This window comes from Myodes glareolus, chromosome 7, assembly GCF_982192425.1.
Source record: "Myodes glareolus chromosome 7, mMyoGla1.1, whole genome shotgun sequence".
Lineage (NCBI taxonomy): Eukaryota > Metazoa > Chordata > Mammalia > Rodentia > Cricetidae > Myodes > Myodes glareolus.
Genome location: NC_142032.1, coordinates 14,625,058 through 14,649,512, shown reverse-complemented (window position 1 = coordinate 14,649,512; position 24,455 = coordinate 14,625,058). Strand labels below are relative to the sequence as shown.

Sequence of the window (24,455 nt, the reverse complement as noted above, 5' to 3'; positions counted from 1 at the left end):
GGGAGGGGGACCAGTGTGTGAGCACACCTGAGTGGTTAGGGGCTATCAGGGACAGCCCCAGCCTCTCCGTAACAGTAGACCCCTCCATAACGGTAGTCCAAAGGGCCTATGACAGAGACGCCTCCTTAGAGCCAGGCTTTGGAACGTGGCCTGGGGTTCAGGCAGTGGGGTCCATATACTAGGCAAGCCTTTTGAGAGACGCTGCTGCTCTTCTGGTGGCCTCAGGACTTTGAGCAGGGGAAAGAGAGTTAGGTCGAACACCAAGGGAAGTCATAGGCACGCAATACAGTTTCCTCTCAAGCCAGAGATCCTGTGAGGTATCGCCACCTAGAGACTAACAGGGTTACGACAGGTCAACCCTGTGGCTGGGATGGGGAAGAGGTATGGGTCCTGGGGCTAGACAGTGTTAGAACACATTAGCAGTGACAGACCCCAGAGACTTGTGGGATGCCTGCCTACACCCTTTCCCTGGAGGGTGCTCTCGCCACCTAGTAGCCTGCCTTTGAACTGACCTCAGGTCCATTTCTTTCCTGCTTACTAGAGACCAACACAACTAGGTAAGGACCAGGGGTCCCCTTTGGCTACTCCCAGAAAGGTACTTGCAGGTGGGAGGGGACTGGAGGAGCTTGTGGGAGCTGATCTCCCCTCCCTTACCCCGTCCCCTTGAGTCGGTAGTTTCTGGAGTCAGCTGCTGTTTGGGCTCGTGGGCCTTTGGCTAGTCAACTGAATGGGCCCTCTGAAGCCAGAGAGAATCATGATTCTGTTCAGTTAAAAAGGCCAAAAACTTTATTTAGTTTTCAGGGAAATACAAGATGCATGTAAACATACACAAAATATTAAACAAAACAACCCAGATTTTTAAAGTCTAGAAGCATCCCAAGACAGGTCATCCCTACAGACCAAAGAATTCCTTCGAAGCGGTAAAGGACACCCGGAAAGTGGCAGGTCAGGGGGGCTGCGTCCCTCCCCCAAGGACACTGCGTGTTTGCGATGAGGCTATACAAACAACCCACTGTTAGAACTGTGAGAAACATGGAGATAGATTAGCACCACCGAGGGTCCTGGAGATGTGTCAGCACACACACCGACGCCGACGCCATTCAATGTCCCTGTCTCAGTTTCTCTGCTGAGGTGGGGAGGAAGGGCTCCTGCGGACCCCACTAAGCTGGCTGGGCATGAGTGGACACTAGGAGAAGTCCCTATGATTCGGGCGTCCCAGTGACATTATCTGCTTCCCCCACTGTACAGTTCACATAACTATGCTGCAAGAGGGGCCACGAACATCTGCCTTCCAGACCTCTCAGTAACTGGGAGGGACACCCATGTCCTCCGTTGGAGGGGACAAGTTGTGAATTTAAGAATGGTAACTATATATACCCTTTGAAGTAAACTTAGTGTACCTCAGTAGAAGCCACTAGAAAACAAGCATATGCGGGGATGTGGTGTGCTCCTCTGGTCCGATTGGCAGCAGGAGGCCAACTCCGCAGTTAGAGCCATAGGTTCTGTTAGAGCCTTGGAAATAATGTCCTGTGTCACCAAGAAATGAGGTCACTTGCTTCTTGGATAGGCCTGGGCTCTTAAGTTCTAGTATGGGGATGTTGGGTCCCTACTATGTAGCCTATTATGGTCAATGGCCTCTGATTTGTACAGTCTGACAGGCTGGCCAACTCTGAATTGGACAAAATACATTGGGCAAAAACTACTGGGAATCTGGGAGATGGATCTGTCTTCTGGAAAAGGGCCTCCAAACCCAAACATTGGCTTACGGCTCACAGTGCCTCTCCCTTAAGACAATCAATGAAAATGGAAGCCCGGCTGTGGCCCGGTGAGTGAGTTTTCTCTGGCTGGACTTTTGGCTGCCGAGTGACAAAAATCCCTGTAAACCTGATCTCTTCGTTTCCAAACATGAAGAACTGACTCCTTCCTTCTTCAATAAATAAAGACAACACAACCTCAAACCCTTGTTCAGCCTTCCCACACCTTCTCTGCCTAAAAGACATCTTCTGGAGCCTCCTCCCAGCGCAGGGACGGTAAGCTCCAGTCACCTCAAACATGGCTAATCATTTGCCAACATGCCTCCTACTAGCTTGCCAACATGCTAGGTCCATCCTTTAACACTAACACAATCCTCTCACGCTTCCAAAGACACAGCCCATTGTCCAGCATGAGACCTGGAGTGAGGTAGGGACCTTCAGCGTTGGGGACCCTACTCTACGGCCACTAAGTCCTAGACTGCAATGGTGGAGGGGTACTGACTGTCAAGGTCACTTGAGATTTAGACAGGCTAGGGGAAGAGGGGGTGTCACATGCTAGTCCCTTACAGCCAGGTAGGGGGTCAAGGTTTCTGGAAAAGAAACCCTTCTAGTCAATCTACAAGCACCAGTGTGCCCACTTTGTGGCCTGGGGGCCCAGATGCACAGAACAAAGCAGTAGTTAAAGGCAGTGCTAAGGCCAAAGGTCACTAACCGTGTCCTATGACTGGCTCTGATCATAGAGTTTACGAAACACAAGGCCATGAGACTGTCCCAGGTGGGATTTAGACAAACTCCAAAGGTCCCGAGGAGCCCTACACACCCCCAGGAAGCACTCTGGGCCTGCAGAGGGGCTGGCGGGCGCTGCTGTGTGGACACCTACGGGTCCTACAGTCATACCATGAGTAGTTCTTGCCCGGCCCGGCCCGCCTCTCCTTCAGAACCAGGCCAAGGCCAGCAGCCCTTGGATCCCCTGGAGAATCTCATCCCAAGTACATGGGTGCACTAATGTAACCACCTCAGCACCCCACACTCTATCTATTCCACATGCTCATCTTGGTGCCCGGATGCTGACCAGGGCTGCTTCTGTTAGATCTGCTAATGCCAGTGTGAAGTTTCCAACTAAATAATAAAATAATTACAAAAAACAAATTTAAAAGATACATTGCACTCTCCAGCCAGAATCGTGTGAATGACACACATACTTGCTGCCAGAAGCTGTGAGTCCCTTGGGACCTGCCCAATGCCAAGGACTAGTTCAATGGAGACCACCTGCCCTGCATTTATTTTCTCTAACCCCATGCTATTTAGTTCAAGTGGGAAATTACCACCAGTCTCTCTCTCTCTCTCTCTCTCTCTCTCTCTCTCTCTCTCTCTCTCTCTCTCTCACACACACACACACACATGCACTCATGTAATATCCATGCATGTGGAAATTACCACCACCGGCACACACACATACACACACATGCACACAAACATTGCTCTCTCAGCCCTCAAAAAAGTGAGGGAATTTTAATTGGTTAGTGATGTGAACTGCTGTCTTTCCAGAGAGCTGCACAGTCTCATGATCAGCTGTGCAACCGTATCTATTCCAAGGGAGAACCCCAGAAGGGGCCTGGTCCCTCTCCCTGTCTGTGGAGAAATTCACACAAAGGTGGGTCGGAGCAGCAGGCCTACAGTACTACATAGAAAGGACACACCAGCAAGGCTGTGCTTGCTATCCTGGGGGAGGGGGCTGAGTCCTGGGACTTGTTCCTCACCCCCCAGAAAACACCCTGCCATTTTCCTCACTGCATGGGAAAGGGGGGGCTGGTGTGTACCTGTCATGGGGGTTTCTGTTGTCAGAGGCAGGGCTCATGCCTTTTGCCCAAGTCACTGAGATGAATGGGTGGCCGGGACCAGGCCTACTGCAGGCCTGAAGGAATTGGGTCTTACTGGGTATGAAGGGCTTAAAGCACCCATCCTCCAAATGAGTTTGCTTACAGCCAGGGCTCCTGTCCATAAGCTGAACTGAGGTCATAATTTTAGAAAGACTCAAACACACATCCAAAGAATCGTAGCCCACATATCAGGAGGCTGGGGCGAGAGGGCTGCTGGGAATCGCTTCTAGGATGGGTCTCTCTGAGCAGCTGGCTGCAAACGGGGAATGGAAACAGGAGTGGGTCTTGGCTAGCCTCACTCTGCTCTGGGGACTGGGCTCAAGAGGTCAAGAGCACCATGCCACTTCCCCAGATCCCTTTCTTCTAGTGTCCTCTGGTGGCTACCCCTCTCTTCATGCCAGGGACGTGGGGAGGAGATAGACAGTTGGCCTGCCAATCAAATCCACGGTCCGCCCATGTGCTCCACAGTAACGACTCTCCCCAATAGACTGTCCCATTTTCCGCAGATGCAACAGGGTCTCCCCCCCACTCTGTCCCATATCCCTCTTGATAATATTGCACTTTTTTCTGTCTCAGATTGTTTTCATTTTCCATTGAGAATGCAAAGTATTTGGAGGGAATAGGGGAAGTGAGTAACCTTAAAGAAATTATATATTAGTCAAACACAGGGAAAGCAGGGGTGACTTCACCTGCTCCCCCTCCTAAAAACAGACACTGCAACTTAAACAGCGCTACGCCTACTCTGCAAGCACTAGTCATATGAAAACAATGTTTGGCTGAGATTCCCTTCTCTTTTTCTCTTAGACGATAAAAGTAGTAACATGCCTCGTTGAGGAAAGCAATGGGTATAAATGCCAGTAAAATACGCAGCTCTAACATCTCAAAGTGACTACAATGATTCTATATAATGCCTTCGTCCATTTAGGAGTGAGAAAGAGGGACCCTTGGGACCAGGCTGGGGGTGGAAGGGTTGAGGCCTTGCAAAGAGAACCCGGGCTGTGAAGGGGGCCCCAGGGTAGACAGGAACCGATTGCTGATGGAACCCCCTCCCCCTGCTCTCTCTTGTTGCTCCCCTGTGAGAACACAGAGGAGCCAGGCAGTGTAGCCAGGCCAACTAGTGACAAAGAAGGGTAAGGTTAGAAGGCTTTTCCTCCACCCTCGTCATAGAAAAGGGTCTTTAGACTGAAAGGAAAACAAAGCACCAGACGACGCATCTTCGGGCATTATATAAACCTCAATAATGACCTCAGAAGGGCTCATTAAGATTAAAGTTGCAGTATACAGCGATCCGATGTCATCTCACATTTTCAGTTCTAACTAATGGAAAACTAGCTTTGGACATTGCTGAGATTCCACTTTTTTTTTAATCTTTTTTTTTTCTTTTTTTCTTTTTTGCCTTTCGTCCCATCTGGTTTTGCTCCTAATGGGACAGAGCCCCAGGCCCTTCCCTCCTCCACTGCTGCCACGGTCCGTCCGATGTCACAAAGCAGCTCGTTAGCGCTAGGGAAAGGCCTTCTTGTCTGGGCAGGGCTAGGATCCAGGGACACAAGGCCTGGCATCCCCTGGCCATGTCTGAGAAGGCCTGGCATGCACCCTTCTTGTTTCAAGTATTCTTTGGGCTTGCAGGGTTTGTGCTGTGCCCTAATGGGTTGGTGGTGAGGGACCTTGGCTATCACTATTTGTTGACCAAGACTACGTACTGACACTAGGTGGCAACATTCCCTACTTTTCCCAGATGCCTGAGCAACTCCCAGCCATCCCTGGGGCTGGATGTTACAATGTAAACACAATGACCACACAATGAGCTAAAAGGACAGGAGAGGAACGCGGGATTAAATGCAGCGGGAAAAACCTGACATTAATTGGGTGATTTGGGGAAAGTCATTTCCTGTCCTCGAGCTGGAGAAACAAGAAGGAGTGGGATGGACTGACCTCTAAGGTCCCTTCCAGTCCTGCTTTGAAAGAGTCTATGATTTCAGAACACTGGGATTTGGGAGAGGGTCTCTGGGGTGCAGAAGAAGGATGCAAGTGCAGAGTCGGGCAGGGAGGGTGGGAAAGGCAGGCTCTGGGGATCTCGGTGGTCCAGCCCAACTGAGATGCTCTGTGCCTGGCTGGTGCACTAACCATGGAGCTGGCTCAATGCAGACATCCGAGGAGCGAGGCTGTGGGCCATCCCCCTGCAGACAGCTGTGTGGAAGGTCCTTTCACCTGACAGTCACTTTACTTTAAAATTTTATTTTAAATAGTCATAAATTACTTTTTCTTCTTTTAATAAATATGTGCTGTTTTAAAATGAGAAGAGTATATACTGCATCTTTAAGTAATGCACTTTGCTCTCCGGGTTTTCTTTCCATTCTACCTCATTTAAAGTGCATTAATTAAGAAATAATGAACCACTTCTTTATCATTATTGTTCAAAAAGTACAAACAATATATCATGAAGACACTAACCACTACCATTAGTACTGCAACCTAGCAGATTAACTCATCATCCCGCTCTATTTAATACTGTCCAGCAGAAGAAAATAACTAATTTCAATTTTAAACAAACTCATGAACACAGAAAAGGAAATAGAACAATGTCACCATGGGCTTCTGACAAAGGAGGCTAGCGGTTTGCATCCGCATATGGGAGGGACATGGACTTGGGAATCCAGGAGGTTAGGGTTGGGAGCTGAAGGCAGACCTGCCAGGGAGGAGGGGTGTGGGGCGTTCTTCCTCCCATGTCTGTCGGAACCAGCAGCCCTTGGTCAGGAAGATGCTGGCAGCTCAGCCAGAATCTGTGAGGCAGGATCTGTCCCAAATCAAAGGCACATGTGGAATCCGCTCCCAGCATGAGGGGAGTTCTTGGAAGAAGCCCACTGGGCTTCTCTCTGGAGGGTCCCCCCTGAAATGTCAATCGTTAAATCACAACCCAAAGCTGACAGAGGACCGCAGCAAACTCCATTCTTTTGCTTCTCTGTTCCCTGGGGCACTGCCCCTTGGGAAGACAGGGTTGGTTCCTGGCTTTAAAGTCTTCCATCTTCTTGGGCACCTGTAGCATTGCCAGCAGGCAAAGGGGCACGATGGCGGGGGTGAGGGGTGTCTGCTCCAGGCTGACCCAGCCAGGGTCCTTTCTGCCCAGGGTTGGTGGTGACTTCTCCACAGTAAGGCTTTTTGTGGGCCCTTCCCAGGTTGGGGAAAGTGTGCAGAAGCAGGCAGAGTAGTCACCCAGCAGCCTGGTTTCTAATGATGCCCCCTTCCTTCTTGGGCAGCAACCTGAACACTGTTTCACCGAGCCCAGGACCTGGCTTTACCCAGTCTCAAATTCCCTGGTGAGGTGCCATGCTAGGGCACTGTGCACACAGTGGAAACCTAAACAAACAACTTGGCATATGGAAAGACAAAAACGTTAAACCAAAATCTAAATTAAACATCCCTCCATGGAATTCAACAGAAAACTCCACCCACCCCTACTCCCTTCTCCTATGTGATGCAGAGCCCTTTGGGCCCCAAAACAACTTCTAAAATAAACCCCAAACCAAACGCTGATTTATAACCTCCAAACCAATAACCCCTTCCCAAACATGCACAAGGAATCGCCTACCCGGAAATCCTCAAGCAATTCTAGGTTATGAGGAGCCTGGCAAAACCCATTCTCTAGGTCAACTCCCACAGTGTCCTCCAAGTGCCCCAAGGAGGGCAGGCTCTCTTTGCAAGGCCAGGTCAGCCAACAAAGGCAGGCAGTCCTTGTTGGCATCTGGGAACTCGTAACTACCAAACAGGCTGTGGCCTGGCCCCAGAAAGGACTGAGCTCTGAGGAGACACCGCTAAGCCCCAGAGCTGGTGGTCTTCCAGACACCCACCAGCGGCTGGTGGACTAGAAACCAACACAATGCTAAACACATCTATGATATCACAAGGGTGGCTTCCAGAGGCGAGAAGCCAGCCACTGAGGTGGCTGAGCAGGGGCAGACCCCTGGACACACCTCATGACATCTTTTCCAGATCTGCAGCAAAGGCACGATTGGGCTTTCCCATTCGGCCTGTCCTAAATGGCATACGGTCCATCAGCAAAGTCACCAGTGTGTGTGCAGGGGTTCCGGGCCCAGGACGACCCTGCTATTCCCTTTCTCCTACTAAGTGTGTGTACCCGTCACACCCTCCCTTCCAGCTGGAGAGTGTCTTGGGGGGGGTCACATTATTCTGCAGGGTTCAATGTCGTCATCCCCTCCCCCCTCCCATTGTCCTTCCCTTGTCTGCAGGCCACCACTTTTCCAGTGGCAGCCAGAGCAGCACGGAGTCTGCAAGGACCCGGTGCTGCTAGTTCTTCTTCTCAAGGTAGTTGGAGGGCACCCAGCCCTTGAAGGGCTTCACCTCATCCAGGATCTGGCAGTACCACCAACCATTGGGGTTCCTCTCCAGCACCTCCATGGATACCCCCTCTTGGAAGCCAGCTGTCTCCTCATCCCCCTCATAGTCTGCAATAGAGATGTACACATCTTTGAGGTTATTGTGGATGAACTGAGACTTCTCAATAGGCTTAGGATGCACAGGGGAGACGGGGATGCCGTTACGTTGGGTAGGCAGGAGGGGTGATTCTGAGCCCTGGCTGGCAGCCCGCTCTGCCAAGCGGCCCTTGGCCTCAGCAGTTGCTGACCGTGCAGTACTAAAGGAGGAGTTCCTGCGGACACCTCTGAGGCTGTCAGTGGCCGTTAGCGACTCGTTCCTCCGCAGGGCACAGGACAGGTTGTTGTCCTTGGGTGGTGGAGACACAAACACAGACTGGGGCCTGACTGCCACCTGCCGCACACCGTTCCGCATCTTCACCGCTACAGTGCCCGAGGTCTTGCCGAACCCACCGGGAGGCTTAGAGGGGATGGGTGGGGTGACCCTCTTGCTCTGGTTCACAGTGTTCAGCGCTTGCACCCGCTTCTCGATCTTTTCCAGACTGTCCGACTTGCCCTCGCTCTGAGTGCTCTTGACTGTGTCAGGCTCTTTGCCAGCGACGTCAGATTGCTGGTTCTCCTCCAGCACCAAATAGTGGGAAGGAGCCCAGCCCTCTAGCTCCCCAAACCTTACATACCACCATCCGCTCTCTGCCTTTTCTAACACGTGCACCTCAGCGCCTGCCGGGAAGCTGATCTCGGAGTCCTGGACCTTCTGATAGGCACTGCAGGTCACGTAGGCAGTACCTTGTCCTTCCCATTCCTTCTTGGGAACACATGGGGGAGTGGTGGCTGGGAGCGGAATCACATCAGCAGAGCTTCTCCTGGACTCGGAGGCTGACTCGGGGGGCAGCTCTGAGTCCTCACTCCTAGAGCCCTTGAGGCCTCCCCGGAGCTGGCCTGTGGGCCTCAGCTGGCGCCGTAAGGAGCGAATGTCCATCTTTTCCTGGCTTTGAGACTCGGCTCGGTTCAGGACTGGCTTTGGTCGGACCGATGGCTTGGCTCGGGCACAGGAGGCCAGCCCGACCTTCACATCAGCATCTTTCTTGGTCCCGACCTTGGGGGTGCCACGGATGCCTGCATCTGAGGCAGAGCGTGGCTTCGTGTCACCACTGTTCTTGGACAACGAGGAAGAGGAGGAAGAGGAAGAGGAGCAGGTGGTGTTGATGGTGATGGAGGAGGAGAAGGAGACGTTGGACTGGTTTTTACCCAGTTCTGCCTGGGCATTCTTCTCTGCCTTGAGCTTTAGGAGTGATGATGATTTGGGAGAACCTGATTTGGGGGAATTTTTCATGGCAAGAGACAGTGAGGAGCTTCCGGGGGAGTCACTGTCCCCAGAGGAGCCTCTGGCAGACAGGGTGTCTTCTGTGTAGGGCCTGAAGCCCTCATTCTCATAGATCGTCTCTTCTTCTAGGGCCACATCCTCAGAAGACTCGCCCACCTTGAAGCGGGCCCGCTGCAGGGAGGAGGCAGGCGAGGGCCTTCGGGGCTGGGCAGGACGCCTGTCCCCTGTGGGCTCTTCACTCAGCTCGGGCTCCGAGTCAGAACCAAAGGCCGGGATGTCATACTCAGGTTCCTCATACTTAAGCTTCAGTGGGGAGTCCTGGCTCTCACAGGCACCCACAGGATTCTCCTCGGTCTCCTTAGGTTTGCTTGGGGGTGCGGGTGGGGGCACCTTGGGCCGGGTCAGAGTACTGGTTCGGCGGCTCAGGTTAGGCTTCTTGCGTTTATCAATGTATGAGGCGGGGGCCCAGCCCTCCTTCTCCCCAATTTGCACGTACCACCAGCCACCTGAGTTTTTATCGATGACCTGAGGGAAGAGAGACAGGCCGGTGAGTTGCAGGGGTCTCTGCGTCCCTACAATGTCCCTCTCAGCCTATTTTATAGACACAGTCCTTGAATATGTGGCTCACGACCTATGGCAGTCAATGGCAGGCTAGATTCAAACCCTGGTCCTGGTTGTGAGGCTCCCTAAGTCTGTGCCAGTAACTTCTGGAGCTATAGACCTCCATGACACCCCCTAATCTACTACATTGTTCCTAGACCTATAAAAACCAACCTGAGAAGAACCCATATGTATAAAGAATTAGTGTTCCATTGTTCCCATCCTCCACCCACACCCAATATCCCTTGAAAGGGCCTCTTGGGGACAGGCATGAATCAAACTGGGAGGTATAGGCCCGAGACCAGATCCTCCCTGCAGAGTATCCTCTCAGTATCCATATAAAAATCAACAAAATCTCATTAGGAGCTCATGGGTTGGTATACAATATTGTCCTCTGATCTCCAAGTGCATGTGTGGCGTGCGTGCATATGTGCGTCCATCCCCCCAAATAAAACATTCCCAATGAAGCAAACTGTCTGTCCCTGAAGCTCACACGCCTTCAGCAGCACTTCATCTCGAGGCTCTTCGTGATCAGCCCTGCGCATGTTTAAGGACGTGCCATTGTGGGGCAAGCTCTATAAGCAAGTGAGGGGTTCTAGCCTTGGTTGTGGCCCTGACTAGGCAAGTACTCATGGCCAGGAGGCTCATTTCTGTATCTGTCCTGCCTGACCCTCAGAAACCTTGCCAATAAGACATACTATAAAATGTAAAACAGGTCCCTTGGTCAAAAGGAGGCTCACCTCAGCTTTCTGTCCACCGCGAAAGCTGATCCCGTCAGAAATGCAAGACTGGAATTCAGCAATGGTGTAGTATTCTACCTCAACAGAAGGGGGCTCTGGTGGCTTTGGCAGCTGGAACCCCTAAAGTAGAACAATTGGTGAGCAAATGCAGTGAGTTAACCAGAGCAGTGAGTACCAGGGTCAGGGCTGGTGCCCATGGCTCCAGGTGCTTGTGGCCAGCACTGTCAGCTGGAGAGCAGCTGGCTTTGAAGGCAGCTGTCACTTAGGCTTCAGGACCCCCCTCCCCCAGGAGGTGTTTGATCTCTTGGGATGCTCACTATTAGGCCTCAATAGTTGGGCCCCAAGGTGGAGAGGAAGAGCAGAAGAATCACTCTAGAAAAGCAGGGAAACCATCATTTTATATGTCTAAGGGTGGCTCCTAAGCCAAGAGGGCCGTTGATGGAGAAGAGTGTGAGGGAGCCAACCATCCCCAGGATAGTGAAGTAGTACAGGGGACAGCTGGTTGGGGGAGGAGCTTTCGGGGGGGGGGGTGGTAGCCTGTCTCAGTAGGCAGGCAGATTATCCCAGAACTCCTATATGCTTTTTCGATGCTGGCACACAACTTTTCTCATAGTGGCATTTAAGGACACTTAGAACACTTGGCCCACATTCTTTTTTTCTTTTTTCCTTAACCATCATTTTCTGTGCACCTAATGGGTGCTGCTCTTAGGCAGCCAGCATAAGCCGCATGGAAAGCCAGCTTGGCAGATGCTAACCACAAAAGGATGTACTCTGTCCGGCTTTGTCTTCTTATTTTTGTTCTTCCTTATACTAAAGGGTAAACAGAAAGCAGCTGAAGAGGCTGGGGGGGGGGGGAGGGCAGCCGTGGTGCAGAAGGCAGACCCAGAAGATGCAACTACTCCGAGCCTCAGTTTCCTCTTCTGTAAAAACAGAACTAAGAATGGGATTCTGAAGATTACTGAGATAATGCAGTAACTTCGGTCCAGGGAGGTGGGGTGCAGGAATAGCTAAACAAAGCTGGAGGTCAGCACCTCTGGAACCCTGTTTCTTTCTTTACCCTTCAAGGCTCAGCTACCTCTGTCGTCTGGTCTAAGCTGAGCTGTCACTCGGAGGGAGGGATGGGAGAAAGATGGTTTATGGGGGAAGAGAATCAGCCAACTTTCTCTGCCCCTGTGCCTGGATGTACAGCCACACATGGAAGCTGGCTCGGTTAGCCGTGCCTCAGCCCTCCTGGACCCGGATAAGGTGGGATTCAGCTCAGCTAACTGGCACCAGCATCCCTCCCTCAGCAAGCTTGCATTTGTACGTGTTGAAGGAATGAGTCTGTCCTTGCCAAAGTCAAGGCTGCCTGAAAATAATTAGCTGGGGCTCAAATAAAAGGGAGAAATGGAGACTCCATTGTGCAGTTGCAAAAAACCCAGGATTAAAAAAAAAAAAAAAAGAGAAATTTCAGAGGGACTCATGGCTAGGTCACAAAATACTCATGGCCAGAGGGCACATCCTCACATGTAGGAAGGGCCTCCAATGCCCACGGATAGGCAGATGCCACTGGAGTAACATGCAGCCTGTTGTGATTTAGGGATCTGTCCCCTGTAGAGTAACCAGATAGTGCCACCCAACAACCACACAGGAAAGGGAAACCTGGCTGCCAGTCCTAAAATCCACCATTGCATCCCGTCCTCGTGACAGACCTAGGAGGTGGCCAGTACTGTTCTTCTCTCTAGGAAAAGCAAACTGAGGACTTCGGAGGGTAGGTGATCTGCAGAGAGTCTTTGTTCCTGTGTCAGAAATGGAATCTATGCCAGGCTCCAATTTCCCCTTCCAGGTACGCTAGAGACGGTCCCTCCAAAGTCTCGTGCATGCTAAGCAAACACTGCTATCGAGCTACACCCTAGACCCACAACTTGCTTCCAACTGCATCCAGCTGCCCCCTGCCCCTCTTCCTCACCCCATAACAGGCCTTTGTTTAGGACTCTCAACCTGTCACCAATGTTACTGCTTCCCAAGCTCCCGCTTGCACATCTCCCTGCCTCAGACGGCAGTCACCGGGAAACTCCACCCACTCAAGAGCCAGGGACCTCACAGTGTCAATCTTCCATGAGCCAGGTCTCGCAGTTCATGCTCCTTCCTGGAGGAGAGCACTGGTCCACCCCTTGCCCTCTAGGCTGTCGAGCCCACTACCTTCACTGGGCAGTCCTGAGAGAGCTGTAAGGCCAGCAGTCCCATTTCCAGCCCCTGGCAATGCCCTACTGGACACTCCTGCTGGCCAGTCTAAATGTTTATGTCTGCCAGTGCAGTGGCTGGGATGGATTTATTTAGCTTTGGAGTGCAGTGCATTTCCGATTATAAACTGTCTGGCTATGCTCCAGGGAGGCTTGGGATCTGCAGGCTTCTGCCCCTGTCCCCAGCCCTGCAATGACAGAAACCCAACAGGGTCCCCCAGGCCCCTGGGTGACAGGCTCTGCTTCAAAAGGTATCAACTAAGTAAGGGTGCAGGTCACCCCAGAGAAGGCATGAAGAGACAGTCCACATACCAGGCTGGACTCTCTGCGCGGGGGCGGCCTTGTCCTCAGGTTTGGGGAGCCTGGAAGAAAAGCCACAGCTGTAAGAACCCCAATGGACAACAGTGCCTACACCTGCTGCCTTCCCTGATGGGATCCGCTCTGGATCCTTGAAACGTCAGTTATTAAAGACCCTGTATTCTAAGTCACTGTAGGAATGAAGGGACCTTTGGGCTTCTTTGCCTGTTCTTCAGAAAGACCCACCCCCCCACCCCCCAAATGATAGGTACACCAATCTACAGATGCCGCAGGCAGGCAGTTTTCAAGGTAAAAGGCTGCATGGATTTATGAGATTTTTTTCAGTATAAGTAGGAATTACATCTATGTTTTGTTCACTAGTCCTAAGTCCCCTGAAGAAAGCACAAGGCCAGACCAAAGTCCTGCCTAGTATACCAGAGTGCTGATAATCAAAAGCTATGTATTAAACAAAGAAACAAAACAAAACAATATAACCCAAACTCAAACCAGCTTTCCTCCAGATTACTGGGCTGGACGCAAACAGAAATTGTGTCACCCCCAACCCCCATAACACCAAAGGCGTTTCTGGACCAGAGGTGAAGGTGAGGTAGCGGGTGAGGACAGACAGGCTTTAGTAATTTATTGTGAATGCACCAGGGGATGGGCATGTGTGCCACAGCCTTAGGGAGTCAGTTCTCTCCTTCTCCCCATGCCTGCCCAGGGATCTGAGCCATCGTGCCAGCCCTCTTCCACATCTTTTGCCCCACAAAGCAGACCCACACAGAGGACCACAAACTCAGGGGCCGTGGGCTTCTTAAATCGGCTCTATACCGATCATCTAGCTCTCTAAAGCCTTGGGGTCTGTTCCACTACTAAAGAGCCACCCCTGATTCATCCCTAGGCAGAGGGAGGCAGCAGCCTGTTTTCTCCTGCCATGCACCTGCAGCAGCTTGCAGGAACACAGCCAGTCACACACACACACACACACACACACACACACACACACACACACACGGCCCTTTCCACTCCTGTGACCAGCACAGGGCCGCTGACAATCAGAGGCCAGACTGTAGCTCCGGGTGAAAATGACTCGGAGGTCCCGGGTAGCGCCTGGACCCCGCTGCACCCATGCTCCCCCGACCCCCACTCTGTAGGAGCTTTTTGGGAGGACCTGGGGCCTTCAGCTGCTTACTGATCTGAGCCCTCTGAGGGGCGATTCTGGCCACGGCTGGGGAGCCCTGGGCCAGCTTTGATGTGGTCCTCTCGGGGATGCCCAAGGCACTGCCATTAGAGGCGTTGCAAAGGATGGGCAGGCTGATCTCCTTCTTGGTGATGGGGGCTTCCAGTCCCTCGCCGTCAGCCGGAACTTCCTTGTCCCCAGACGCCTTCTTGTTGAGAAGGTTGCTGATCTCCATGATGTTTCCGATAATCTCCACAGGACCCGCCAGGTTCTTCTTCCGGCTTGGCAGCTCATCCTTGGCCTTCTTCAGATAGGATGCTGGCGCCCAGCCCTCTTTGCCTAGATATCTGTGAGAGGAAGGACCACACCATCATTAAAGCCCTTGTATCTGTCTTCCCCTTCTGCTCCCGGGTCTTAGTCTCGGTTTGACCTCCTAGCAGGGCCTTTTCTCCCATGATCTGCTAGAGGCTTCGCAGTTCCGCTAATCCAGAGGAAACCAGAGCTGGGGTCCATGGGAAAGATACTGGACACTGAGGTACTGCCCTCAGGCAAATATGGGCCGTTAAAATTAGGGTTCTTCAACATCATTCTGCCCAAAAGGTAGACTTCACAGTGGCCTACTACTGTGACCCAAGAGGCTGAGGGTAATTCCCGAGAGAAAAAGTGAAAGTGGATGGAGCACGGACAATTTCATTCCCACAGGAAGGGAGCGGACTAGAGAGGAAAGCGGCAAGCGCAAAGGATGCTTCTCGCCCAGTTAACTTGTTTCTCTAAGAGTTCAACTTTTTCTGTAAGACAAAGGGATGCAGCAGCTTGTCGAGCAGATCTAGAAGGATGGATACCTTGAGATCAAAGAAGGCGCTCTATAAAGACGACTGTTGGGGGTGGTGACGCATGCCCAACAGTCAGAAGGACGAGGCAGGAGGATCGGAGGTTCTAGGATGAATCAGGGAAAGTAACCATTTGGGGATTGGATTTAAGGCCTGCGCCACACCTCAACCTTGGCTGGAGAAGCGTTTCTCTCTGCAGTGGTCAGCAGTTAGTGCAGACTCACAACCAGTTTCAACCATTTTAATGCTAAGAATAACTGACTACTGAATATTCTACCCTCAATGGGATATCCGTACATCCCCTCCCACCTTCCTTCTCAGGGGACATCACGGAAGAGGGGTGGAAAAAATATTGAGCCGGAGGGTGAGGAGGAATGCTGGGAAATGCTGTTTTCTGGACTCGACAAGGCTACCGTACCTATGAAGTCACAGTAGCTACAGTTACCTGTCCGAGACAGATCAACACGACAGCACTGATGGGACCCAGTGGATTACACGCATACACACATACACACACACACACACACACACACACACACACACACACGAAGAGAGAGGATATGTGGGGGGAATGGGGTGTGCTGGGGGTGCCTGCGGGGAGCAGAAAGGGGGAGCTGGTCAAAATACATCAACATACATGTTTCCATGTACAAAAGTCTCAAAGATTAAAAAGAGAAAGACAATTCCATTTTTATTTTTAAGCTCTAGTTCAGGCTGGGCTAGAGACTAAGACTCACTAAAGGAAAGACTTTAAGCCTTAGCACTCTGTGGACAAGCTTGGAGGCACACACCTGTAAGCCCAGCACTCTGGAGGCAGAGGGGGCTTGGCAGAAGTTCAAGGCCATCTCAGGTTACACAGGGCAGCTTGGCTACAAGAGACCTTGTGACCAAACAACAGAAACCAAGAAGTGGGGTGGGGGGGGTGATGAGCACCACCGGGTGGAGGAGGGTTCAAGTCCTGCTGGAGGGACAGAGGAAGTCCACAAATGTAACCTTTCAACGCTGTGGGCAAACACAAACCACGCAATGGGTAAGTTGAGGACAATGAGGAGAAACAAAGGAGTGAGATCTGGGTTCTTATCATACGGTAAGGAGGAAGAGAAGAGCCAGGCACCGAGGCTGAGGCAGGAGGACTGCCTTAGACCAGACCAGTTTAGGTTAGACAGGGAGTACCAGGCCAACCAGGACTATATACAAGACTTTGTGTGTGTGTTTTTTCTTAAAGTCAAATTTCTGTAATCTTGGGGGTTGGGAAACCTTCCTAACTGAGGCTGCAAATACAGAACATAAATGCAGATGAAAGCATAAAGCTGGATAAAATTCAAACCATTGTTATGGTGAAACCAAACCTAATCCAACCAAACCAAAAGCTCATAAACAAAGGCTAAAGGCAAATGACAGGGCTGACTTAATTTTTGGTGATTCGTTGACTTTTTAAAAACAACTTCTCCCTCTTCCCCACATGGTGTTGAGCCTTTACCCAAATCCACAGGGAGCCTGCTTCCGGGCCCAACACTAACTGGTCAGTGCTTCCAACTCTGGGTTGCAATGTCCCCATCTGCTCCCTGGGACACAGCTGGCTCTCAAGAGGAGCACTGACAGGCCAGATGTCTGACAACCCCCTACTGCGCTCCCTGATGTGACCTTGATCTTCAGATTGTGTTAGGTAGGAGAAAAGGAACACAGAAGTTCAGACAGGAGGTGGCTCCTCACATCCATTTCACTGGGAGGTACATGCAGGTTGCCCCCAACTTATGTGTTGCTTCAAGGGCAGACATTACTGAACAAACAGAAGCAGAGAATGTCCAGGATGGAGGGGAACAGTGAGTGAATGTGCCTGACCTTTCTATGGCTATAGCCAAGGCTTAGAAGGGCAAGGCAGATGTAGCGGAGGGGCCTGAGGGAAGGTGTGTAACAGTTTCCAGAGCCTGGGGTTTTTGAAGCTCGGAAGAAGCTGAAGACATCTTGCTGGTATCTTGTTATGCGACAGCAGCAGAGGAATAAGGACAGGGGTTGCGGGGAGGTAAGAGTCATGCCTGCAGTGTCCCATTTCACAGCCCTTCGTGTTCCACACGCTGGACGGATGAAGCTATGCTCCAGGCTTTGTGTTACAGGATCCAGCAGGCTGAGCGATGCGCGTGCGCGGCATCAGGGGTGGCTGTGTGTCTGGGCCCAACTTCCGCACAGCTGTTTTCCACTCTGTAGCAGGACTGACTCCAGAGATGCAGGCTGCAGAGGGAATGGGAATGTGTGTGTGTGTGTGTGTGTGTGTGTGTGTGTGTGTGTGTGTGTGTGTAAGGCTGGGGGAGGAAAAGAAAGACAGGAAATAGGGATCAACACTCGGCTTGGAATGTTGGGAAATATCATGTTTAAGGGGGTATCTGGCAACCTTCTTAAGGTAGAATGGGATCATTAGGGTCCTTCTCAATTCAAGTCCTAACTGGCTAGGAAGAATCAAGCTACAGGGACAGTAGCTGACTGGAAGTAGCCCAGAGTGATGCTATTTGTTATCTTAAAAACACAAAACAACAGACAGACAGACAGACAGACAGAAAACCCAAAATGTAAAAAGCAGAGCTGTGGGGATCACTTATAGGCAAACACACGTCAGTCACCAGCCAGATGGGCTAGTTAGTTAGCCTGTCCATGTCCAGCTTGTGGCTGATGGATTTGCACTTGGCTCCAGCTTCCATTGCTTAGAGAACATAAAAGGACCACGGGTGGCTGCTTTGGATAAGCCATGTGGAAACACACAGTCCCACGCCACCTAACAGGATGGGAAGGTAAATCTCAGTTCTTCAGACTGACAAGCACTTAGGGCAAAGGTGAGGGGGCAGTACTGTCCCCTCAGCTCACACTAGACTGTTACCTGTGTCCTCTCTGCATCAGGGATGTAGCTTTAAGATCTCAAGCTCTGCTGTGTTCTGAGCCAGTGCTGCTGAGTATACACACACAGATGGACCACAGAAAGTCTGGGGGTGTGGGGAACTGAGGCAGCTGTCCCCATAGCTTACATGGGGGATTGTTAGCTGGGTTGCAAGCAGAAGAAAGAAAGAAGCTGAGCAAATTCCCCACAGCTGAACTGCTCCAAAGAAACCTTCCAGACACAAACATGCTTAAGGCAGGTCTAGGGTTGGTGACAGAAGGAGCCCCACGGAGTTTAGCTTATTCTCCAGACATACACCCAAATGAACCTCATTAGGCTCTGAGGCAAGGGAGGGGGAGAAGGCGGAGTGCAATGGCCTGCACCCACCAGGAACGTGGATGCCAGAGGCCTATGTCTGGGGCCTTGAGTGTTGAACTGTGAGCAACAGAGGGAGCTTGCTGGGGCTTAGCAGGGCCTGTGGAGGCTGGTGCTTCAGGGTGTCTCAGCTGAGGAGCCTGTCAGGCAGCCAAGGGAGCCGCAAAAAACAACATTCAGATGGCTGAACTCTTGGTAGGTGCATGGTGAGAGACCGCACCGCTACCTGTAGGTTGAGCTGGCCCCTATGCCCTCCTGGCTGGGGCTCAGCTTGTGTTTTCAGGTCCCAGGAGACAATCAGCGGATCGAGCAGAGCCGGCACACAGCTGTCTTTAGGATCCTGGCATTGGCCACTTTGCACTGAGCTCCGTTGCCCGGGAGGCAGGCTCCTACCTGATGTACCACCAGCCTTCCAAGTTCTTCCGAATCACCTCCACGGTGACACCCTTCTCGAAGCCAATCTCGTCCTTGCTTTGGCTAGTGTAGGGCTGCACGGTGACATACTTCTCTTCTGTGAGTGGGTTGGGGAGCAAGAAAACACAGTTATTTGAGGCTGTGGTGCAGATCCCTGCCTCCCCTCCCATTCCCTCCGCCCCAGCCTAGTCTTGCTCATGGGCCAGCACTGGCTTTTCCAGAGAAGAAGGAGGAGCAGGACTCAGAGAGCAGAGGAAGAGTCACTGGGTTAGGGGGTCACTGCTGGTCCTAGGATGAGCTAAAGCCAGGCAGGATCCCGGGGTGTCTAGCAAAGCCTTAGGCAGCATGAAAGCAGGTCTCCTAGCCAGGGTATTGGGGCCCAGAGTTTGGAGGAATCTGCTTCTCCTAGGCTCTAAGACAATAGCTCGGGGCCACTGCTAGATGTCTCCTGGATACCTGGGGAACCTAGCACCTCTCACCTCAAAACATGCCACGTCCCACCTGAACTCGAGATTCCAGCCCTGTAAACCTCTTAATTTCTCCCTCAGTCTGACTTAGATTTTTTCAAGGGTGCCCTCCGTGAGCACCTCAGCCCTACCCTAGACACAGCAGACCACAGCATCTACTCTAGAATGGTCCAGGAAGGAAGCTCAACAGGAGTGCCTACGAGTTTTGTTAAGGTCCCGTGACTGTGCCCCGGCCCCCACCGGTCCCTCCAGGAGAACCCCATACTCTTTTCCTTGTATATCTTCCCCTTCGGGGTCACCTCTAAGTTTTCCCACAGCACTGGAATCCTGCAGAGAGCTCGGTGGGAAGGCTGAGCAGCAGGCACCTCCCTGGACATCCCTAAGGACCTCTGCTCAGACGTCCATGTCTGCTGAGGTCCACGCCTATCTTAGGAGAGCCCTCCTGGTGAAGCTGTAACTGACTGGCTGAGGCCATCTGCCTCTTATAAGACTGACTACAGGATGGTGTGGGGCCCAGGGAGGAACATGCTGCACCCTCCCTCACTGGAAGAAGACCCTTAGGAGGATCGCCCTGAATCCTGCTGTGCTGTGCGCTATGGAGGTCGCCATGGTACCCAGCACACAACACTAGAGGCTATTACAGTAGAGGCTGGGACTCTATCAGTGAGGAGGAATGAGAGGATGAGTAGGGACTGAGTGGGAGGCTTGCTTGGGAGCTCAAAATAGCAGGAGCCTGGCCTGGGAGCCGCCTGCTGCTCCTGGCTCCCAGCTGCGATACCCACTCCCTGGACTCCTTCGCTGGACCTTGCTGGGCAGCCTGCCTCAGCCCCTGGGTGGCTCTGGGGATTAGGAGAGAGCTGCCACATCAACGTCTTGCTGTGGGAGGGCCATCTGCTCATTCTCCCCTGGATTATCAGGGTGCTGTCTGTAGCCCTGTGTGGGGCCGACAGCGTTTTCCTCTGGGAGAGGCAACTGACTTGCCAGGTTGCAGGCTGGAGCTGACAGATCACAGGCCATACTTGAAAGGCTGCCCAAAAGCAAAAGGTGGGTGATGGCCACAGGCGGCTGCACAGCTCTTCCTTGGGCTCCCTTTTACCACAGGCCTTTCTCGGCACCAGCTGAGGAGGGCTCTGCTCAGGGCCTGCAGATTCCATCCGAGCTCTGCCCAGGAGTGCTGCCAACACTGCCTGAGAACCTGCCCAGCCAGATTCTGACTAGGGCCCTGGAGAAGTTCCACAGGCTCGAGGCCAACCCTGCTCCGTTTTCCAGTGGGGCACGGTAAACCCTGGCCTAGGCAGTGGCTAAGGGACAGCGCCAGGTCTGGAAACGCAGGGCCTGAGGTCCAGGGAGGCGTGGCCTGGACTCCACATTTTGCCTTTGTTTGGCCGGGCTATTTTTAAAAGCCTGTGGTTCAAGCAGGAAACTATCAGGAAAGTTTTCCTAGGCAAGGTTGCTTTTGAAGAGAAAAATGACAGTCCTTCTTAGGGGAAGATCAGAGGAGCCTGCCCTGCCCCATGGCTGAGAACAGGGCCTTGACCATGTGTCCAGCCTCTCGGATGCCAAGGCTGGCCACAGCAGCCTTTTAAGTATGTGTGGTGGGCGGAGTCCATGGCTAGCCACTTGGGGCAGGGGGCACAGCCACGGATAATTGTTTCTGGCCAGTGAAGCTAGCTGCATCCGCAAAAGACCCTGTGCTTGGGGACACTGGGGGGATGTCATGCTCTCTCAGTTAAAATTCTAAACAGCACAGAGGTTTGTTCTGTCTGTTCAGTGCGGGACTCCAGAGGGGAGTTCAAACCCTGGTTCCTGACCATCTCTCCCCGCCTGCCTCTTTGGACAGGTGGTTTTCAGCTCTGTTCAGCCAGGGAGACAGAGATGTAAGCCACCTTCGGCTGACGTAGGTGACTTGGGTCTTGGGCCATCCATCTTACAGGTGAGCTGCGATAAGCAGAGACCGGTCCCCTCTTTGGGACCTGGCCATAGACCCCCATGGTCAATGTCTAGACAAGAGAACACTCAGACAGATGGAAAATGGTCTCTATAGGTAGTGAGTCTGCAGGTGGTCTCTGGAAGAGAGTCCCCTTTAAGAGATAGGGTTGAAGGAAGACTGAGGTGGCTGGGGGCTGGTCAGGGCTCCTGGGTTCTATGATCAGAACATGCAGAGATGACGGCACTCCTGCCCTGGTGAATGACGGCCGGCCAGGAAGCCGGTGGGTGGGTAGGCTGGGGGAGGTGGACAGTCTGCCCCAGTTTGGGAGGCAGGGGCTGGAATCCCTGTAGTTTCCAAACCGCAAAATCCTCCTCTTTCCAAGCACTTTCCCCTCTGTCAGCAGTCTCTCTGCTCCCCTCCTGGCCCCTTCAACTCCTCCACTAGAGAGGCCTCTGATTCCGAAGGCCTGGCCAGCTGAGGGACGGGGGATAGAGGTTCTGGGAAACACTGACTTTTCTGATCTAGTTACTCGGTGACCCACTGCTGGCTTTTTCTCCAGCTCCACTACTTGCAGTGTGGGACCCACCAGCCAGCTCTCTGCAAGCCCTCCTTGGCCGCCTGATTCACAGGACTAGGGCTGGGAAGTGTGTGATAATGAACATGAAGTTATGGCTTGTCTTTGCTTGTGTACAGGTGACTGCAGAAGTGTGATTCCTTATGAATACGTGTTAGTTGTGGGTATTGCTGCAGTTACATGCTGAGGTGACAGGGAGCCATTTAGGTGTATGCCAAATCCACCTGTGACTACATAAACCAGCGACATGTAGCCGGGCCTAGGTGTGGTGGCACTCCTGGAATTACTGTCTATGAGTGGCTGTGTATACAAGACTGTGGATGCGCAGCTGGGGTGGCGGTCGGCTATGACAGTACTAGCTAGCCACACCTATGGCCTTTGGGCCCTTATGTGGGCCTGTCTCTGGCCTCGGTGCATCTGTGTGATCATGCAGGCAAAGGCATGTTTGGGACTCAGCAAGTGATGGTACGCAAACAGGCCAAACCTTTGTCTCTCTTGTGTGATTCTGGGCCCACATCCTATTTGTCTTTGCCGCTAGAGCTGGAGGCCGTGTTCCGCCCTAGCATCTTGGCAGAGCTGTCCCCTCCCTCCTGGCTTTAAGGTGGCTTCTGCTTTAAATGCGGCCTGTTGCTGCTTCTCCAACACAGGCCGCCTGCATCAGCCCCCAGGGTCCACGGTAAGCCCTGCCTCAGAATAAGCTGGGTTCTTTACGGCCAGCGCTCTGAGTCAGTCATTGGCAGTGGTCACCCTGAAGTCCATCTTCAGGATAGCCTGAAGTCCAGGCTACGTTCTGTAGCCTGCGTCTTGGGAAAGACACTGCAATACACTGTCACTTGGGGACGGGCTTTGAGGTTGAGTCATGGGGTATCCCCGTTTTCCAGAGAGGCCTGTGTTCACTATATATGCATCTCAGCTCCCAGCTGCTCTGCTCTGCTCTCTGGGGGACAGGAGAGGCTGACCACCCACCAGCAAGAAGGGCTGCAGATGTTTAGGGGTGCATCCAGAGGACATCCCTCCTGTTCCTCACCCTTCCCACAAATTCCTGGATGTTGGGAAGGGTCTGGGCCACACAGCCCTGAATCAGCAGATGTCAGCTAGGGAGTCAGCTCAGGGCCTTCCTGTCGCCTTGACTGAGCTCCCTCCTCTTGAGATCCTGGAGGCCAGTGCTCCTGCTGAGGGATGGCCCCTTGTCAGTGTTGGTTGGGGAATGCTCTGATGCTATGATGGTTTTGGCTTCTGTGCCCTTCTAGGTTCAAATGGAGAAGGGCTATAGGCTGAGGGAGTCTTTCTTAGCAGAAGGTAGGAATAAAGGACAGCAGAGGAAGTCCTGACAGGAACAGAAAGCTCTAATCTCTTTAATACGCGGTACCCAGGACAGGGATGGCCTTCCTCTGAGACCCGGGGGCCTCCCTCATGCCTCTCTTCCCTTTCAAGGAACATCTAAACTCACCATCGGGCCCCAAACCCCAATACCCAGGGCACTAGCAAGCCAGAGCCGCCCCTTCTGCCACTGGGATCAATTCCCAAGTAAGGCCCTGTCCCCAGTCTGAGCTGCAAGTGAATGAGAAAAAAGGCCTGGCCAGTTCCGGGTGAGTCAGGAGCCCACAGGCAGAGAGCAGAGCAGGCAAAGGAGGGGTGTTAGTGAGAGGAGCGGCTGCAGGGAGGAGAGGCAGGCGCCTGTGGTCACCTCGGCTGTGCTGCCTGTTGACCATCCCGCCCAGGGTCCACCGGCGATCCAGGCGCCGCAGGTGGGCTTTACGTCTCTTGGACACTGGTGTGAGAGATGGTGATGGTGCCCACGGCCCACACGAACCAAACCGGTGGAGAGAATGGAGATGCGGATGAGAGAGGATGGCGGAGGGGAGGAGAGAGGGAGATGTGTCTCACTGCCGGGTGATTGAACCAAGGGGCACCCCCTCGCTGGATGAGGAAGGAGCTGACGGGTGGTCCTGTCAGCATACACAGACACTTTCAACCAAGTCCCTCAGCCACTACCCCCAAATCTAGGTGTAGACTAAAGGATTTAGGGTTCTGCTCCCTTAGAGATGGGAAGATCCCTAACAACAGCCCCCGGAAATGGAGGAATCATTGCTCCCTGAGTTCTGGACAGTGTTGCTATCCAGTCACCAAGCATGACTGTCAACTTGTCACCATGGCCAGGTACTATGTGAGGGAAGAAGGGTGCCAGGGGAAATAGGGGTGAGGGGAGCTCTTCCCTGCTGGGTCAGAGCTGTCTCTGTTGATGCAAGTTGACTTATATCTTTGCTTCCTTGTTTGTTTCCCTTGGGTGGGGTCTGTTGAGGGTGAGGACTTGGCCTTGTACCTGTGTGTCCCCGGGGCCTGGGAAAGGTTTGCTGCTTGAGCCCGCACTGGGTGGATGCTACAGACAAGGCCCTTCTGTTTCTGATGACAATGACCACAGCTCCTAGTGTCTCCCTGCTCGCGACCAGATCCCTTCGCCTGGATTACACCCCTCTCCCTGCCATTCCCTCGCAGGTGAGCACTGAGCTCTCCTGCACCCTCCGCCCTGGACCAGGGTCCCAGGGTGCCAGCTTGCCTGCACCAAAGGAAGCTACCAGGCTGCCTAGTTCCGGGGAGGGTGACGAGCGGGTAG

The 24,455-nt window shown here is 52.7% G+C and overlaps 1 protein-coding gene across 7 annotated transcripts in view; it reads right to left on the bottom strand.

Annotated features, from left to right (window-relative positions):
* Positions 1-768: 768 nt before the first annotated feature.
* Positions 769-24,455, bottom strand: part of Sh3pxd2a (SH3 and PX domains 2A) — a 209,655-nt gene continuing 185,968 nt past the window's right edge. For 5 of the 7 annotated variants that reach the window (XM_087907825.1, XM_087907826.1, XM_087907828.1 and 2 more), the window contains 6 exons: positions 23,529-23,612; positions 18,850-18,967; positions 14,398-14,732; positions 13,221-13,270; positions 10,687-10,806; positions 769-9,871 (listed from right to left, as the gene is read on the bottom strand). In XM_087907825.1, coding sequence (XP_087763951.1) covers positions 7,937-9,871; positions 10,687-10,806; positions 13,221-13,270; positions 14,398-14,732; positions 18,850-18,967; positions 23,529-23,612 — 2,642 coding nt within the window. In that variant the 3' untranslated portion in view covers positions 769-7,936. The remainder of the gene's footprint in view (positions 9,872-10,686; positions 10,807-13,220; positions 13,271-14,397; positions 14,733-18,849; positions 18,968-23,528; positions 23,613-24,455) is intronic. The other 2 variants (XM_087907827.1, XM_087907829.1) reach the window with 1 other exon arrangement.